Source organism: Echinops telfairi, unplaced genomic scaffold (genome assembly GCF_000313985.2).
Source record: "Echinops telfairi isolate 266 unplaced genomic scaffold, ASM31398v2 ScPeMD7_1713;HRSCAF=2227, whole genome shotgun sequence".
In the NCBI taxonomy this organism is placed as follows: Eukaryota; Metazoa; Chordata; class Mammalia; order Afrosoricida; family Tenrecidae; genus Echinops; species Echinops telfairi.
The window spans coordinates 10,717,313-10,731,903 of record NW_022105611.1 but is presented as its reverse complement, the minus strand read 5'-3'; the positions used below and the strand labels follow the sequence as shown (position 1 = coordinate 10,731,903).

The 14,591-nt window shown below is 42.9% G+C and overlaps 2 protein-coding genes across 2 annotated transcripts in view; one reads left to right on the top strand and one right to left on the bottom strand.

Moving 5' to 3' along the window:
* Positions 1 to 4,480, bottom strand: part of LOC101648882 (prolylcarboxypeptidase) — a 72,636-nt gene extending 68,156 nt beyond the window's left edge. Inside the window, exon 1 of the mRNA XM_004708856.2 lies at positions 4,265 to 4,480. Coding sequence (XP_004708913.2) covers positions 4,265 to 4,438 — 174 coding nt within the window. The 5' untranslated portion in view covers positions 4,439 to 4,480. The remainder of the gene's footprint in view (positions 1 to 4,264) is intronic.
* Positions 4,481 to 5,671: 1,191 nt separating this feature from the next.
* Positions 5,672 to 14,591, top strand: part of DDIAS (DNA damage induced apoptosis suppressor) — a 21,181-nt gene continuing 12,261 nt past the window's right edge. The window contains exons 1-2 of the mRNA XM_004708944.2: positions 5,672 to 5,753; positions 14,244 to 14,372. Of these exons, the coding sequence (XP_004709001.1) occupies positions 14,260 to 14,372 (113 nt within the window). The 5' untranslated portion in view covers positions 5,672 to 5,753; positions 14,244 to 14,259. The remainder of the gene's footprint in view (positions 5,754 to 14,243; positions 14,373 to 14,591) is intronic.

The following is a 14,591-nucleotide window of genomic DNA, read 5'->3' as shown; positions in this document are numbered from 1 at the left end:
AACGAAGTCAACGTTTCCCAAGAGAAGTGTCATTTGAACTGGGGGCAGAAGGATGATGTTAGCAAGAAGAGAAGAGGAGTGAAGTTCCACGTAGAATCTGTGACACAGCACAATGCACTTGGGTTTATGAGACATGCTGTGAAAAGGGCATGTGTACAGAGGTACCGAAGGAACTGTTGCAAGATATGAAGTTGGAAAGGTCAGCGGGGTCACGTGGTGAGAAACAATGGATAGCAAGCCAAGGAATGTGGCCTTTATCCTATAAGCAATCAGTTATACAGGATTTCTAAGGAAAGAAAGCCTTTTTTACTTATTTGTATTTTTTACCAAGACATGAGGGAGCACATGGGAACATGAGGACAGCTAGGATTAGCTCAGTCAACTGGATACCTAACTTCAGAAAAAGAACATTATAAAACTTGATAAAAATTAAATATCAAACACACAAAACCCAAAAAATACAGTTGAATTTACAAAGTTAGCCCCAACTAATGATCTATATAGCACAGAAAATGGGAATTAATCTTAAGGGCCTTCAAAAAGTTCATGGAAAACTCCATCATCTTTTAATTCCATTTTTGAAGAAATTTCTGAATCCTCCTCATGTAACTATTATACACATATCCATATGCTTATGTGAAAATTTTTCTCAAAACTCAATTTGAACTGATATAAGGAAAATTACTGCCACGGCAATAAAAACATACATAGAATTTGTGCCCTAAAACATTTTTGTCCTAAATGTAAACAAAAGAATAAAAGATAGCTGAATAATGATAGATTTTGCAAATCACCAAAAATGGAAAGAAAAAGAAACCCCACCTTGAGCTATATTTCGAAGGAGTGACATGGCTAAGAAGAGACTCCACGGTGAAAGGGGTACAAATGAGGAGCTAACCGACCACTCCCCCCTTCCACCGTGCCAGGCCTCCCTTTCCTGCTCACAGTTCTTTGTCATGGTTCCCAAGGGAATTTTACTGCTTCTTCAGTCAAATCATTTTCCAATTTTACTTGAGTCATGAATCCCTGAAAATAGGTGGGGTTTTTAAATGTATGTAACAGATAGAAACACAGTACCCTGGTTGAAAAGGGTCAGCGAGAGTGGGATACCCCAAGTTGGCCTCCACTCATTATCCCAAAGGACCCTTGCTTTTATGAAACACACTGATCCTACATACAGAAATTGCGGCCAGGAAGAAAAAGAGTCATCTGAAGGGAAAAACCCTCTGCTTTCTAGTGCCTCTGGTAAGATTTAAATGTTTTCTCTTCCACATGCACTCTAATTCAAATATCTTTTTTGATTTTTATTATTACACCTTCCGGGAAAATTGTGAAGTGATAGATCAAGATGGACTTCTTGTGAAGGAATAGTTGAGGGTGCTACGCAGAGTACAACAGGGTTTTCCTCTCAAAGTCGGCTTCTCCCAATATCTTACCCATATTTTGATATGCACTAATTTTTTTTTGCTTCCCCCTTACTCCCTTTCCTTCCCACCCCATTTCCCTGTAACCATCTATTTCTTTTGATAAGGGAACCTTTTTAAACAATGTTCTTCTTTCGTAACAGTGAGTGTTGTGTAATATTTATCTTCATGTGATTGACTCACTTCACTCAGCATACTATTTCCCAACTTCACCATGTCATAAGGTGTTTGGCAGTTTCATCATTATTCTTTAGCGGTGTGTAGGATTAGGTTGTGTGCCTGTACCACAGTTCATTTATCCATTCCTCCACTGACTGCCATTTGCGTTGTTGCCATCTTCTTGCTCTTATGAGTAATCATAGTGTGCAACTATCTGTTTGGGTTTCGCTCTTTACAAATGCTTGTTAAAAATGGTTCCTTAAAGGACACAAACCATAGCTTCTCCTACCATGATACCAGAAGATCTAAATGGTGCCCAGCCACCACTACTACCTCCTCTGATCAGGATCACAACAGAAGGTCCTGAACAGAGGGATTTTTTTTAAATTTAGGTCAAAATCATAAAAAGACCAGTTATTCCTCTGACAAAAATTGATGGAATGTAGCCCTTACACCCTTCAAGCCTGGAACTGAACCCACCCCAGAGGATCAACTTTCAGCCAAACAATAGGCGAGCTTACCAAGTGATAATACAAAGGAGGGACATACTCCTCGGTACAACTAACCATAGGAGAATATTGGAGATAATACACAGTATACAAAGGGCAGGAGGAAGATGAGGCTCTCCTCTCCAGTAGAGAGTTACAGTCTCTGAAGCCCACAAAGACAGTTTTATCCTCTCCTACAGGGTTGCTCTGAGTCTTAATTGACTTGATGGCTCAGTGTGTGTGTGTGTGTGTGTGTGTGTGTGTACACATGAGCGCAAAGGAACTAATGGCTGTAAACATTAATTCAATCCAGGAAGCAGGCACTGTACAGAGAAACCACAGGCTGCAGAAACAATGCCTTGAGGGGGGCATAACAGAGCAGGACAGACAATGTGGCACTGTAAAACAACTCATAAAGTTGTCTTTCAGATCACAAACTTCCTCCTCCTTAAAGACCGGGCTCAACTGATTTAAGAGATGCACAGCAAGGACGCTTGTGACTGCTAAGTGACCTATAATGGTGGCTCCAGTACAAACCCAGGTTTTGAAGTAAGAATATAAGGACATTGTCCTTATATGCCTACATAGTTAAGTATCCCAGGAGCCCTGCTTATAAATTTTCAGACTCAAACTTGGCTCAACACTGTACACATTCACTGGAAAAGGGAACCAGTAAAGTGTTCATAAAAGCCAGATGACTGCAACAACTGCCCACACCGGAAATGTTACCCCAAGAAACACACTAAGAAAACAGTCTAGCAAACTGGACTAAGAAAACAGCCCTACAATGACTTTGTAAGCTCGTAGAGAGACCCTGCTGCTTATGGCATCTCCCCTGCAGGACTCCAGTCTTCAAGAAATGCCAAAATGCAATTTTGACTTTCTAGTCATCTTGCCCACACCCACCTCTGAGAACAAGACCAAGAGTGCAGCATTTGCCCCAAGTTCCAAAGGCAGGAAGGGACAGGAAAGGCAGATGAACGGCACTAGGGAACCCACGGGGGAAGTGAGGAGAGCGCTGATGGGAATGTCACCAATGTCACAGAACAAAACATACATAAAATGTTGAAAAGATAACTGATTTGTTCTGTCGACTCACTCAAACCACAACAAAATGGTTTTGTTTAAAGCATCCCTTAATCCACAGGGGCAGTGAATTGATGTTAATGAGGATCCACTTTCAAAGGAAGGTACGGTTGCACAATTCGAAGAAGGTAACCAAAGGCACTTCAGACACATGTAGACACTGTTGACTTGATGTTTGTATTCTTCTATAAGTGCTCTAAATAAAGAAATACAATTTAGGAGTGAAATATGGTTCCAGAAATGCAGAACTGGATGGATGCTGTCATTTCACGGTTCCTACTTTAGATCCAAGCTTGTTGTGCTTGAAGCCAAGCACAACAGGAAGGCTACCTTAAACTTCTCAACGTGATGTTGCCCACCATAGACACTCTGACACCACCAGTCCCACTCCCACCATCCCGCTCCCCTGAACACCTTTTACAAGCATGAGTTTCATATTTTCAGTTGTTTAGGGAATAAGAAAGGTCAATTACTCTTCCTTAAAGGGCTGCAAAATCAACTTGGTGGTAAGCATGAGAGGGCAGGCTGGCATTTTAGATTTGGCAGATATTAGATACTAGCTAATCGCTAAACTTATTAAAATTTGTACTTAAAGGCTGCCTTGAAACAAAATATGACTGTTACCTGAGGCAGGGTGGGGACATTGTTTTTGTTTAATCATTTGAATGAGGAGATTTAGCAAATGCTTTTGGATTCAGGTAGCTCAGGAACATAGAGAGTTGAAGTGACTGTCAATAACAAAGGACCCTGAATGGACAGTCTGAAGCCAGTAACTGATAACATATTAATGGGAGCAAAGATTTTAAACAGTACTAGTACTTGGAAGTTTTTTTGCAAGTTACGTACCAAGTTATCCTTTTGCAAGTTACGTACCAAAGTCCTGGCAGGTCCTAGCATTAAGGAGTCTGAATTTCGGGGTGCGGGTGAAGGTAGGGGTTAGGAGGTGGGTAAGTTCGGAGCTGGGCTGTGATGCCAGGCGGTGCAAGAGTAGCGAGGTTGGTGCTGGGACTCTTCACGAGATGGGGGGTGTGGGTGACTCGATCCAGGGCACGGAAGCCTAAGCTACCCACACCCTAACCCCTTCCCCACCCCTCCCTGCCTTCTTACCTTCTGTCTGAAGTAGTGAGTGGTGTAGTCCCTGGTCACTGTAAGACGGGATATGTGTCTGGCTGGCATGTGCAGGGCGCTTAGGTGCCCCAGGGCCAGCGATCGCGGGAAGGAGGCCCCGGACGCCAGGAGGGGCAGGAGCGAAACCAGGAGCAGGAGAGAGATGCGCCCCATGGCCCAGGAGGACAGCAACAGGCAGCCTCAGAGAGCCGGCGGGTGAGGGCGAGCCGACGCGCGGCCTGAGCCCGGCCCTGCCCAGAGCTCCGCCTGCCGGCCGCCGACCACTCCTCCCCCCGGAACCCCGAAGTCTCGGCGTCCCTCGGCACCGCCGACTTTCACCGACTTTCAGGCGCCGCCTCAGCCCTACACTTCCTGCCTTGCCACCCTCGGCTCGGAGCCCTCCTTCATAGCGGCCACTTGGCCAGTCGGCTGCTCTATCACCCCAGAGCCACCTCCTCCCTCACCGCCATATCCTGCCCTGACCTAGGCAGCCCACCAAACCAGAACTCCGCCTGGCCATCCCTGACCTCCCCCGTCGCCCACCCTGCCTGCCCGAGACGCCTCAGTTCTAGGGCCACACCCACTGCCCCCCGCATATCTCATAATATAAAAGCTGCCGTGACAATTCGCTCGTCGTTGAATCACATGCTCTAACGCGGTCATCACGGGCAACCTGGGGGTCACGTACGCCTGTTACTCCCGCTTCTAGAAGAGGCCGTGGAGACCAGGCGAGGTGCTGTGACCTGCTCGGGTCACTCGACTCTAGTGACCGCGCCTAGCCCCGCGGCTGCAGGGGCTGAAGGCCCAGGCCCGGCTCCTTCCATGCCCCCTCCACCCCATCCTAACCATCACCCCAAAGAAAGCAGGTGTCCCCCACTCAGCCCCTCCCCTTCAGAAACCTCGCCCGGCCCAGAACCCTGCGGAGGCCCCCATCCCTTCATCCAGGTTACACCCCTTTTCTTCCTCCAGCTTAAGGGTAGCAAGTTCCAGGCCCGGCCCCACCCCTCCTCCGCCCGCCCAGGCCCGAGCGCTTCCTCTCGGACAGCGCCCTCCTCTGTCTTCAGGGTTCGGCCAACTCTTTGCAGTCAGTTTCCGTCCCCCTTTCCGATCGCGCCGCCCGGACCCGGGGCGCCCTCCCTGGCCAGGGCTTCCCCGCGCAGCCGGCACAGCCCCGCCCTCACACGGGCTGCACCACAGCTCCACCCATCGGGGTGCCGTCTCAATCTACGGTCCCGACCCCCACTAAAGAGGGTCTCTCCACCGAGCCCGCCGGAGGCTACGGCCAACACCCGGCCCCGCCCGAGCCGTGGGGGCCCGATCTTCTGATTGGTTCTGAAGAAGCACCGCCCTGCGTCACTTCCGGACTTCCGGCGGAAAAGGCGGCGGGAGATTCGATTGGGAGGCGTCTGGCGACGAGCGGTGTGCAGCTGACTTGTGCCCTGCGCAGACATGAACGTCTCCTCTGCCGAATCCCCCTCCACTGCCCCAGGTGAGGAGCTGGAAGCGGTTTCCGGGGGATTCAGAGTTGCCCCACGTCCCCAGCGTTGATTTGAATGAGACTCGGGGCCCTGCCGTTGTATTATTCGAATTTTCAGGACCGCCTTCTCTGTGAAAGAGCAACTGAGGGTTGTTGTTGCTGTTGTTGTTAAGTGTATCTCTTGTCCGTACACTGTTCCATTAACAGGTTCAACGTCGTGCTTGCTGAATAGCTGCGACGCAGAACCCCCCAGCTCATTTTCTGCTTTCACTCTTGTTCTTTCCGATCCAGCCTGCACACTGGCTGAAAAAGTGCAGATCTCACTAAGACACGCCCCTTTCCTTCTGGCGCCCCTGTTTACTCTCGAGCTTAAGGCCAAACGCCTTAGACGACAGCCTATGGCGGGTTTTTGTTTGTTTTTTTTCAGATTGTCTTTTTAGTCCTTCTAGCCCCACCCCCTACCAGCATTTCTTACCTTAAGTTTGTTTACAAAGCTCTACCAGTTAAGATTCCTTTCCTGATCCTGGAAGGCTGTGTTGCAAAGCGCCAGAACTTATTTATTCCTCCTCCAGGTCGTTTTACGTACCTGCCTCCTCTGTGCCAGAAACTGCATATAGTGGGCATGCAGTGGTACACAAGAGAAACAAATTCCTACCCTAAAGGAACTTAACTGTTATGGATTTAGAATAACAATAACCTAATGGGGAATTTACTTGAGTTAGGTTGGTGTTGGTAAGACCTCTCGCAGAGAAATTGACATTTAAATATGAGAGTGATCCAGCCATTCAAGAGAAGAAAAAACATTCCAAACAGTGAATAAAACTTGACCCATGGTTACCTTGGTGGAGGGGAAAGAGTTGTTGCATAGGGGGTGTTGAGTTTATGTCAATGGTGGTAGAATCATTTGAAAATGGATATCAATAATGGTTGCACAACACGACGAAGAGTATAATCGTAGAAGTTGTGGAATTGGTAAATGTTCTGTTGTGTATATTCTTGCCACAAATAGAAAAAAATTACATGAATAATTGACTACAAGGAAGAGGAAAGTGTTCTAGAATTGAATATGACAACAGTTGTACAACTCTTCTTCATATGGTTGAATTGTGTGACGTGGATGAAGTGCTAATAAAACTGTTAAAAAATGAATAGAATGTGCCAAAGGCCTTTGAAAACAGTTGTACCAGGAGAGAGCTAGGCATCTTAGTGTTCACGAATCTAAGACTAGAGATGTAGCAAATTCAGAGGGCAATTGTATGAGAGAATTCTGAAGAGATGGACCAGATGTTCAGTTGCGAGGCTAGTTCAGCATCCTAAGTTGAAAAAATGATGGCGATCTGAGTTATGGTAGCGGCAAAACATATGGAGGGTGGTAACAAGTGCATGGTTGCTAGGTAGAGAAATAGACTGGAGGATTTGCCAACGGGTGTGATGTGAGATGAGAGAGAAGGCTAGAAGGAAGGATGATTCCTAATACAGTATCTGGCTTGATTTACTGCCTGCACAGTAGTGTCATTTATTGAGATGGAGAAAACTGAATTAAGAACCTTTATTTAATAGGTTTTATTGCCTATTAAAACTTGAGATGTCTTTGAGTTTTAAAAAAAGCATTTCACAGTTTATTGCTATGTCCGTTGAGTAGTCCACCTCGCTGAGCTGTAAGCCCCTGACGGTAGTAGAGACTTTTAGTCCATTTTATCTCTATTGCCTAACATAGTGTGCACTTAACAAATACGCCTTTCTGAATAGTTGCGATATTAACTATGGACGAGTGTAGGTGAAAATTGATATAAGTCTGACAAGCTGCAAAGCCTATGGAACAGGAAAGGATACATCTCAGAGATATTTCTAGAGATAGAATCAAGATTTAGAATAGGACTAATGAGACATGCTTTTCAAAGTAGCATATACAAAAATGCCTAAGCTATATTAGAAAATACTTCTATTAAAAATGATACCTTTATCGCTTCTCGGCCTTTGTATCACTTCATTGATAGTTTGACATTTTTTACTGTTGCTGTATCCCTGTCTTCTTCCCCATCTCTAGCACCGAACTTTTCATCCCATAAGTACTCGTAGATGATAGAGAAAATGGGCAAACTGTATGTCCGACTTAGATTTTCCTGGGTACTGTTTGAAAGGTGTTTTTCATCATATTTGTCCTCACTATAGGTTCTTTGTTTTTGTTTGTTTAATTTCCTCTATGATTTTTGTATTGTCAGCAAATTAATTCATAGGGATTTGTTATAACTTCCTTTAGAAAACTCCTTGTCATCTAGTTGATGCCAACTCATAGTGGCCTTGTAGTGCAGAGTAGAGCTGCCCTTTTGTGTTTCCTAGGCTCTAAGTTCTAAGTCTTTCCGGCAGCACAAAGCCTCATCTTTCTCCTGGGAGCAGCTGGTGGGTTTAAACTACTAACTGACCTTGTAGTTTGCTGTCCAATGAATAGGGGACTACTCCTCCAGGGCCCCTTTTCTTCAAGGTAAATATATTTCTCTATATTCTCTCCATCAGTTCCCCACCCAATTCACATTAAATACATAGCTCATTTTTTCTTTATGATCTAATATTTAATAAAAATTATTCCAGAGTTTCTAGCCCAAAGAAGCAAACCATTTTTGATGTGTGTAAACACATGGGCATGCTTTTTTATACTTAGAGAATATTGAGGTTCCTTCTGAAAACTTGCTACTGAGAGCTAAACTGAAAAGATCATTCGATAAGGAATTGGAGCAAAGCATTGCAAAGTAATCTGAAAGACACTAAAATGTTCTGGGCTTTAGGGCTTAACTATAAGAAGATTGATCACAAATGTGGTTCACCATCAGATTTCAGATTATTTGCAATGCCAATCACTAGGCCAATGGTTTTCAACTCTGGGCAACGTGAGCATTACCTGGAATCTTGTTAGAAATACAAATCCTTAGGCCCTCTTCCCAGATCTGCTGAATTAAAAATCTGGAGTTGAGCCCAGTAATCTGTGTTCTGTCAAGCTCTGTGGGTGATTTTGATACATATTAATTAAAGTTTGAGGACCACTTCCCCAAAAAAACAAACTCCCTGCTACCAAGTCATTGGCAACTCATGTGACCCTAAAAGACAAGGTAGATTTACCCCTGTGAGTCTTCCAAGGCATGATTGCTACACCCCCTGGGCTCCCTGAGAGTCACTTAGCTGCTATGAAAAAGGGGTGCAAGAGTTTGTAAGCAAGGAGCATTAACAAAACCATCTCTAGAATGAAAAAGGATGCATGATTTGCTTACTGCCTTTTCTTCAAGCAACCTTTAGCTTATAATATGACAACATGTAGCTAATTCCCCAGAGAAAATATGACAAGTTTCTGTTATGTCTCTTTCCTATGACAGTAACTTTCATGATTCATCGTTGGCATAGTGGGTTAGGAGCTGGGCTGCTAACAGCAAGGTCAGCGCTTGAAAACCACTAGCCGCTCCGAAGGGAAGACGAGGCTTTCTACTCCTGTGAAGAGCTCCGCTCTGGAAACCCAGAGGGGCAGTCTACCCTGTCCTACAGTTGAGTTGAAATCAACTCAGTGGCAGTGAGTTTTTCTTGTTGTTTGGAAGAGTGCTGCATAATAAAGTAAAAATCTGGCAATGCAATGTATCCACCTACACAGAATTTGTTTTAATAACCTGGGTAGTCACTAGACTTTGGAAACAAATGCCACTGAGGCCAGTAAGCTCTGGTCAACCTGCCAACACATAAGACTTTTCTCCCAACTCTTTCCACCTCTAATGCCCCAATTTATGCTTTTATGTATGAGAAATGGAAAGGAACCTAGATTCTCTTTGTACATTATTACTGAGTTCCCTTCTGAGTATTTTCACCACATTTATTGATTTTTAGAATTTTGAAAGCAGTACATTTAGAATATGTTTTATATGTATGGAAAATCAATTTTAACCCCACCATTCGAAGAAAATGCATTTAAAAAATAGATTCTATCTATTTCAAACTTTCCTCCACTTCCTCCTACATCCCACTCCAAGGCAAAACTCAGTCAGTCATTCCTTGTTACATTCGCTCATTGTTTATTCTGATAACTTTCCATTATAGAATTCACCTAAATGTTTTATGTGGTTATCTGTTTCTTATCTGCCTCGGAGGGGGTTGGGTAATCCAGTAACTAGATAGGACCATTGTTTTGCCTGTCTTCTATATCCAACACCTGGTGCTCAGCAGCTATACAGTAAAATAACTAGTGAATCAGTATGTTATTTATTGTAAATAACTAACGAGCTTGTTGAGTTGGAATCTAGTTTTCTAATGGAAACTAAAAGAAATTTATTATCAACCATCTTTCCCAGTAGAGTAAATAATTAGGAAAATTCCAAGAGATGCCACATATGAAATTGTTCCCAAATCTTCTATCTCTTAACCTTAATATGTACTACTCCTTGGCTCTTCATTCAGATTTTCTTCCAACATGAATTCAGCGTACTATGAGTCGGGCAGTAAAGAAGGGAAGACAGAACCAATTGAGTGACAAGTATGAAGGAAATGCTACAATAACAGCAAAAGGCATAACACAGGGGTCTGACACAAATAGTGACAATGGTTTATTGGCATAGTTCATTTCAGTTCTCAAATACGCCAGGAAGTTAAACAGCTTTTTAGACATACTTGTTTGATCCACTAGGGGGCAATAAAACTTTAAATATTAAGACAAGTTAGCCAGCTTTCCTTTAAATCTATAACAATTAATACTCACACAGTTAATTTAGAAACTAATCACAAAGAGTATTTGCTCACATAGTTTTTGTATGCATTGGTGAGTTGCCTGCCCAATTAGAAGTTCCTTATTTTTATCTGTGTCCCACACAACATCCTAGTCATGGTTATGTTCATCCACGTCCTAAAATTTAAATTTGATAACTGTGTAAAAAATGTTTTGTTGAATGTCTGTAGTGTGTTGGTACTGTGTAAATTTCTGTTTTAGAACTCCATTTCTGTTCACCCTGTACCCACTATGAAAAGAGCCTGGAGAGGGTCACCGCTGACCTCCTTGGGCTTCCCTGTGGGCACAAGGCCTCTACCCTACATCCTTCTTTCCAGTTTTCTGACATTAACTGGTCCTCCCACAGCACTATGCTTTTCGGTTGAGCTTGATAATTCATTGCAATGGCCACAGAGAACGCACAGACAGAACTCAAAATTCTGTGGGGTTATTAGGGAATTTAATAGATTGCCACAAGTTAGATCAGTAAAACAATAAGGATACAGGCATCGGTGCATAGTGGCACCTTTTCTCAGCCAGTAGCCAAGTGTCTCACCAGTCTGCAAGCTTTCAGCAATGTGGCCTCTACCTCCATGGGCCAGGAAGTCAGCCTGTTGCTCTGCCTACCTGCAGGTTGCCTAATACCATCAGAAAACACATTATTTCCAATGCTCTTAGGAACGAGACACCGCTCCTCTATCCGTCTCCAGGCAGGTCCGCTCACATGCAGATACACCCACATACAATTACCCAACGTGAAGTCTGTTACCTATGCTACACCATGCTTCAAGACAAAATTTCATTTATGTATTTGTAATCAGGAATAAACATTTCACAATATATAATTATATGTTGTTTTGTGATTAATCACTCTGCTTTATGTTCAATTTGTAACAATGAAAATACATCCTGTATATTGGCTATTTACATTACGATTCATAACAGCAAAATCACAGTTAAGAAGTAGCAACGGAAATAATTTTATGTTTGGGGGTCACCACAACATGGGAAGAACTGTATTAAAGGGTCGCAGCATTAGGAAGGTTGGGAACCACTGACCTATAGTCTCTGTGCTGCTCTGCTGTTGTGTCTCTTAGTGTCTTCGCCTCTGCCTTTGGCCCCTCAGCCTGGATACTTTACTCTGTTCTGTGGCGCCTCTGGTCTCTGCTTCCACCACTTCAGACAGATGTCAAATGTGCTCCACTTCCAAAGATGACCCAACAGAATACAATGCTCAAATTCTAGAACAATATCATTACTATCACATGCAAGTAAAATTTTGCTGAAGATCCTCCAACAGTGGTTGTAGCAGTACATTGACAGGGAGCTGTCAGACATTCTGACCAGATTAATGAAGAGAACGTGAAACAAGGGATATAGTTGCTGATGTCAGATAGATCTCGACTGACAGAGAATGCTAGAAAGATATGTATTTGTGTTTTATTGACTGTGTAAAGGTATTCGACGGTGTGGACTTAACACAATACAGATAGCCTTGAAAAGAATGGGAATTCCAGAACATTTCATTGTGCTCATATCAAACCTATTTATGGATCAGTAGGCAACTGTCCAAACAGAGCGAAACCTTTCCTGGTTTAAAATCAGGAAAGGTGTATGACAGGGTTATATCTTCTCACCGTACTTGTTCAGTCTATATGCTGAGAAAATAATCAGAGAAGCTAGACTATATGAAGAAGAATGCGGCATCAGGATTGCTTACTGAAAGTGAGGTGGCATTGAACCACTTGCTGATGAGAATCAAGGATTGAAGCCTTCAGTATGAATTACAACTCATTCTCACTGTTGCTGATGAAGATAAAAGATGCAGCTTTCAGTCTGCATTACAGCTCAATCTAAAAAATACAAAAATCCTCACAATTGAATTAATCTGTGACATTGTGATAATGGAGAAAAGATTGAAGTTGCCAGGATTTCTTCTTGGTTGGATCCACAATCAATGCTCATAGAAGCAGCAGTCAAGAGATCAAACGATGCATTGCTTTGGGAAAATCCACTGCAGAAGACTTATTGAAAGTATTACAAAAGCAAGAATGGTACTTTGAGAATTAAGATGTACCTGAGCCATGTCACGGTATTCTCAGTGGCCTCATATGCATATAAAAGTTAGACATTGAATAAGGAAGACTGAGGAAGAATCGATGAATTTGAATTATGGTGCTAATGAAGAATATTAAAAGTACCATGCACTGCCAAAAGAATAAATATGTCTTGGAAGAAGTAACCACCAGAATGCTCCTTACAAGCAAAGATGGTAAGACTTCGTCTTTCATGCTTCGCACATATTAATAGGGGAGACCAGTCATTGGAGAAGGACAGCATGCTTGATAAAGTGTAAGGGGAGCAACAAAAAAGGAACGTCTTTGGCAAGATGGATTGACCGAGTGACTGCAACAGGAGCTCAAACATGACAATTGTGAGGCTGGCACAGGACCAGGCAGTATGTCATCCCGTTGTGCGTAGAGTTGCTCTGAGCTGAAACCGATGCTGCGATGGCACCTAACACCAATGGGTCACAGGAGAGTCTGCCCTAGGAGGAGCACCCTCAATTGGATTTTACAGGAGACTTAGAGGGAAAATGGTTTTGCTGGCATACCATTAGTGGTATTCGTAAGTAAAATGACTCTTCGTCTTCCCTTGTGTTCTGTATTACCTACTCCCCCTTGTCCTTGAAAACCACTTCTAGCCTAAAGTGGCAACGAAATTTAGGAATATCTATCTGCCTTTAAGCCCACCGTCATCAAGTTGATTCTGACTCATAATGACCCGAGAGGACAAGACAGGACCTACTCTGGATGCTGTCCAAAGCTGTAAATCTTTATAGGCGCAGGCAGCCTCATTTTGTCTGCCTTTAGAACCTTACTAATCATGTGTGTTTAAAGCCCCACATAACAAGAACAGCAAGGGGGCGAGGGGGATTCCAAGATTTTCTAGTAAACAAATGAACATTTGAATTTTTTTAATCATTTTATCGGGGACTAATACAGCTCTTATCACAATACATACATACATTGTGTCAAGCACATTTGTACATAAGTTGCCATCATAATTTTCAAAACATTTTCTTTCAACTTGAGCGCTGTTATCAGCTTCGCATTTTTTCCCTTCCTCCCTCATGAACCCTTGATAATTTATAAATTTTTATTATTTTTTCATGTCTTACACTGACTGATGTCTCCTTTCACCCACTTTTCTGTTGTCCGCCCCAGGGAGGGGGTTATATGTAGATCATTGTGATTGTTTGCTCCTCTCATCCCCCACCTTCCCCTTCCCCTCCTGGTATCGCTACTCTCATTGGTCCTGATTAACTTCTCTAGTTTGCTTTATACACTATCCTTTGACTATTTAACATTCTGCTTTTTCTGTTTACAAAACCAGAATTACTTTTTTTTCTCTCCAAGTTGTGTAAAACTGTGCACACTTAAAACTAGAAAAGCAATTTAACTGATCAGAACCTTTTTCTACCAGTTTAGGTTCTTTAAAAGATGAATGTAAGTTCATGTAACTTTCTTCTTAATGCTTAAAACAAGATTGTTGAGATAGAATATTTACTTGAGCCACTCTGTTTTCTTTTTTTATTAATACTTTCAATTAAGCAGGAAAGGAAAATTGATAGTTCCTATCTGCACTTTAAAATTAAAGCAAAACAAGCCTGGCTGCAGTGGAGATTCATTGATTTTCCCAAGAAATGAATGTGTACATACACTTAAAGCTTTGTCTTTCCCCCTAATGGCTATCTTGTTTTGTAGGACAGAGTGTGAGCACATGACTAGGAAAAGAAAATTTCTTCTTGCTTCTGTACTCGCCCTCCAGAATTCAAATTTTATATATCCATCATGTCAAAAGTGCCTCTCTCGGATCATCGTAGTCTCCAAAAGGTATAAGTGTAGAAGCCTACAAATGTGGAAGAAGAAGTATAAAGTGTGCTATAGATTTCCTATGACTTAAAAGCACTTAGACTCAACCTAAAATTCTCTTGGAGTTGGATTCTTCTGTTGTACTACAATAGATTCAGCTGACGTTCCTGTATTGTACAGGTCTGTTTTGAGAACTTCTTTGCTAACTACCTACGTTGGTGAAGAAAAGATAGCTTATTA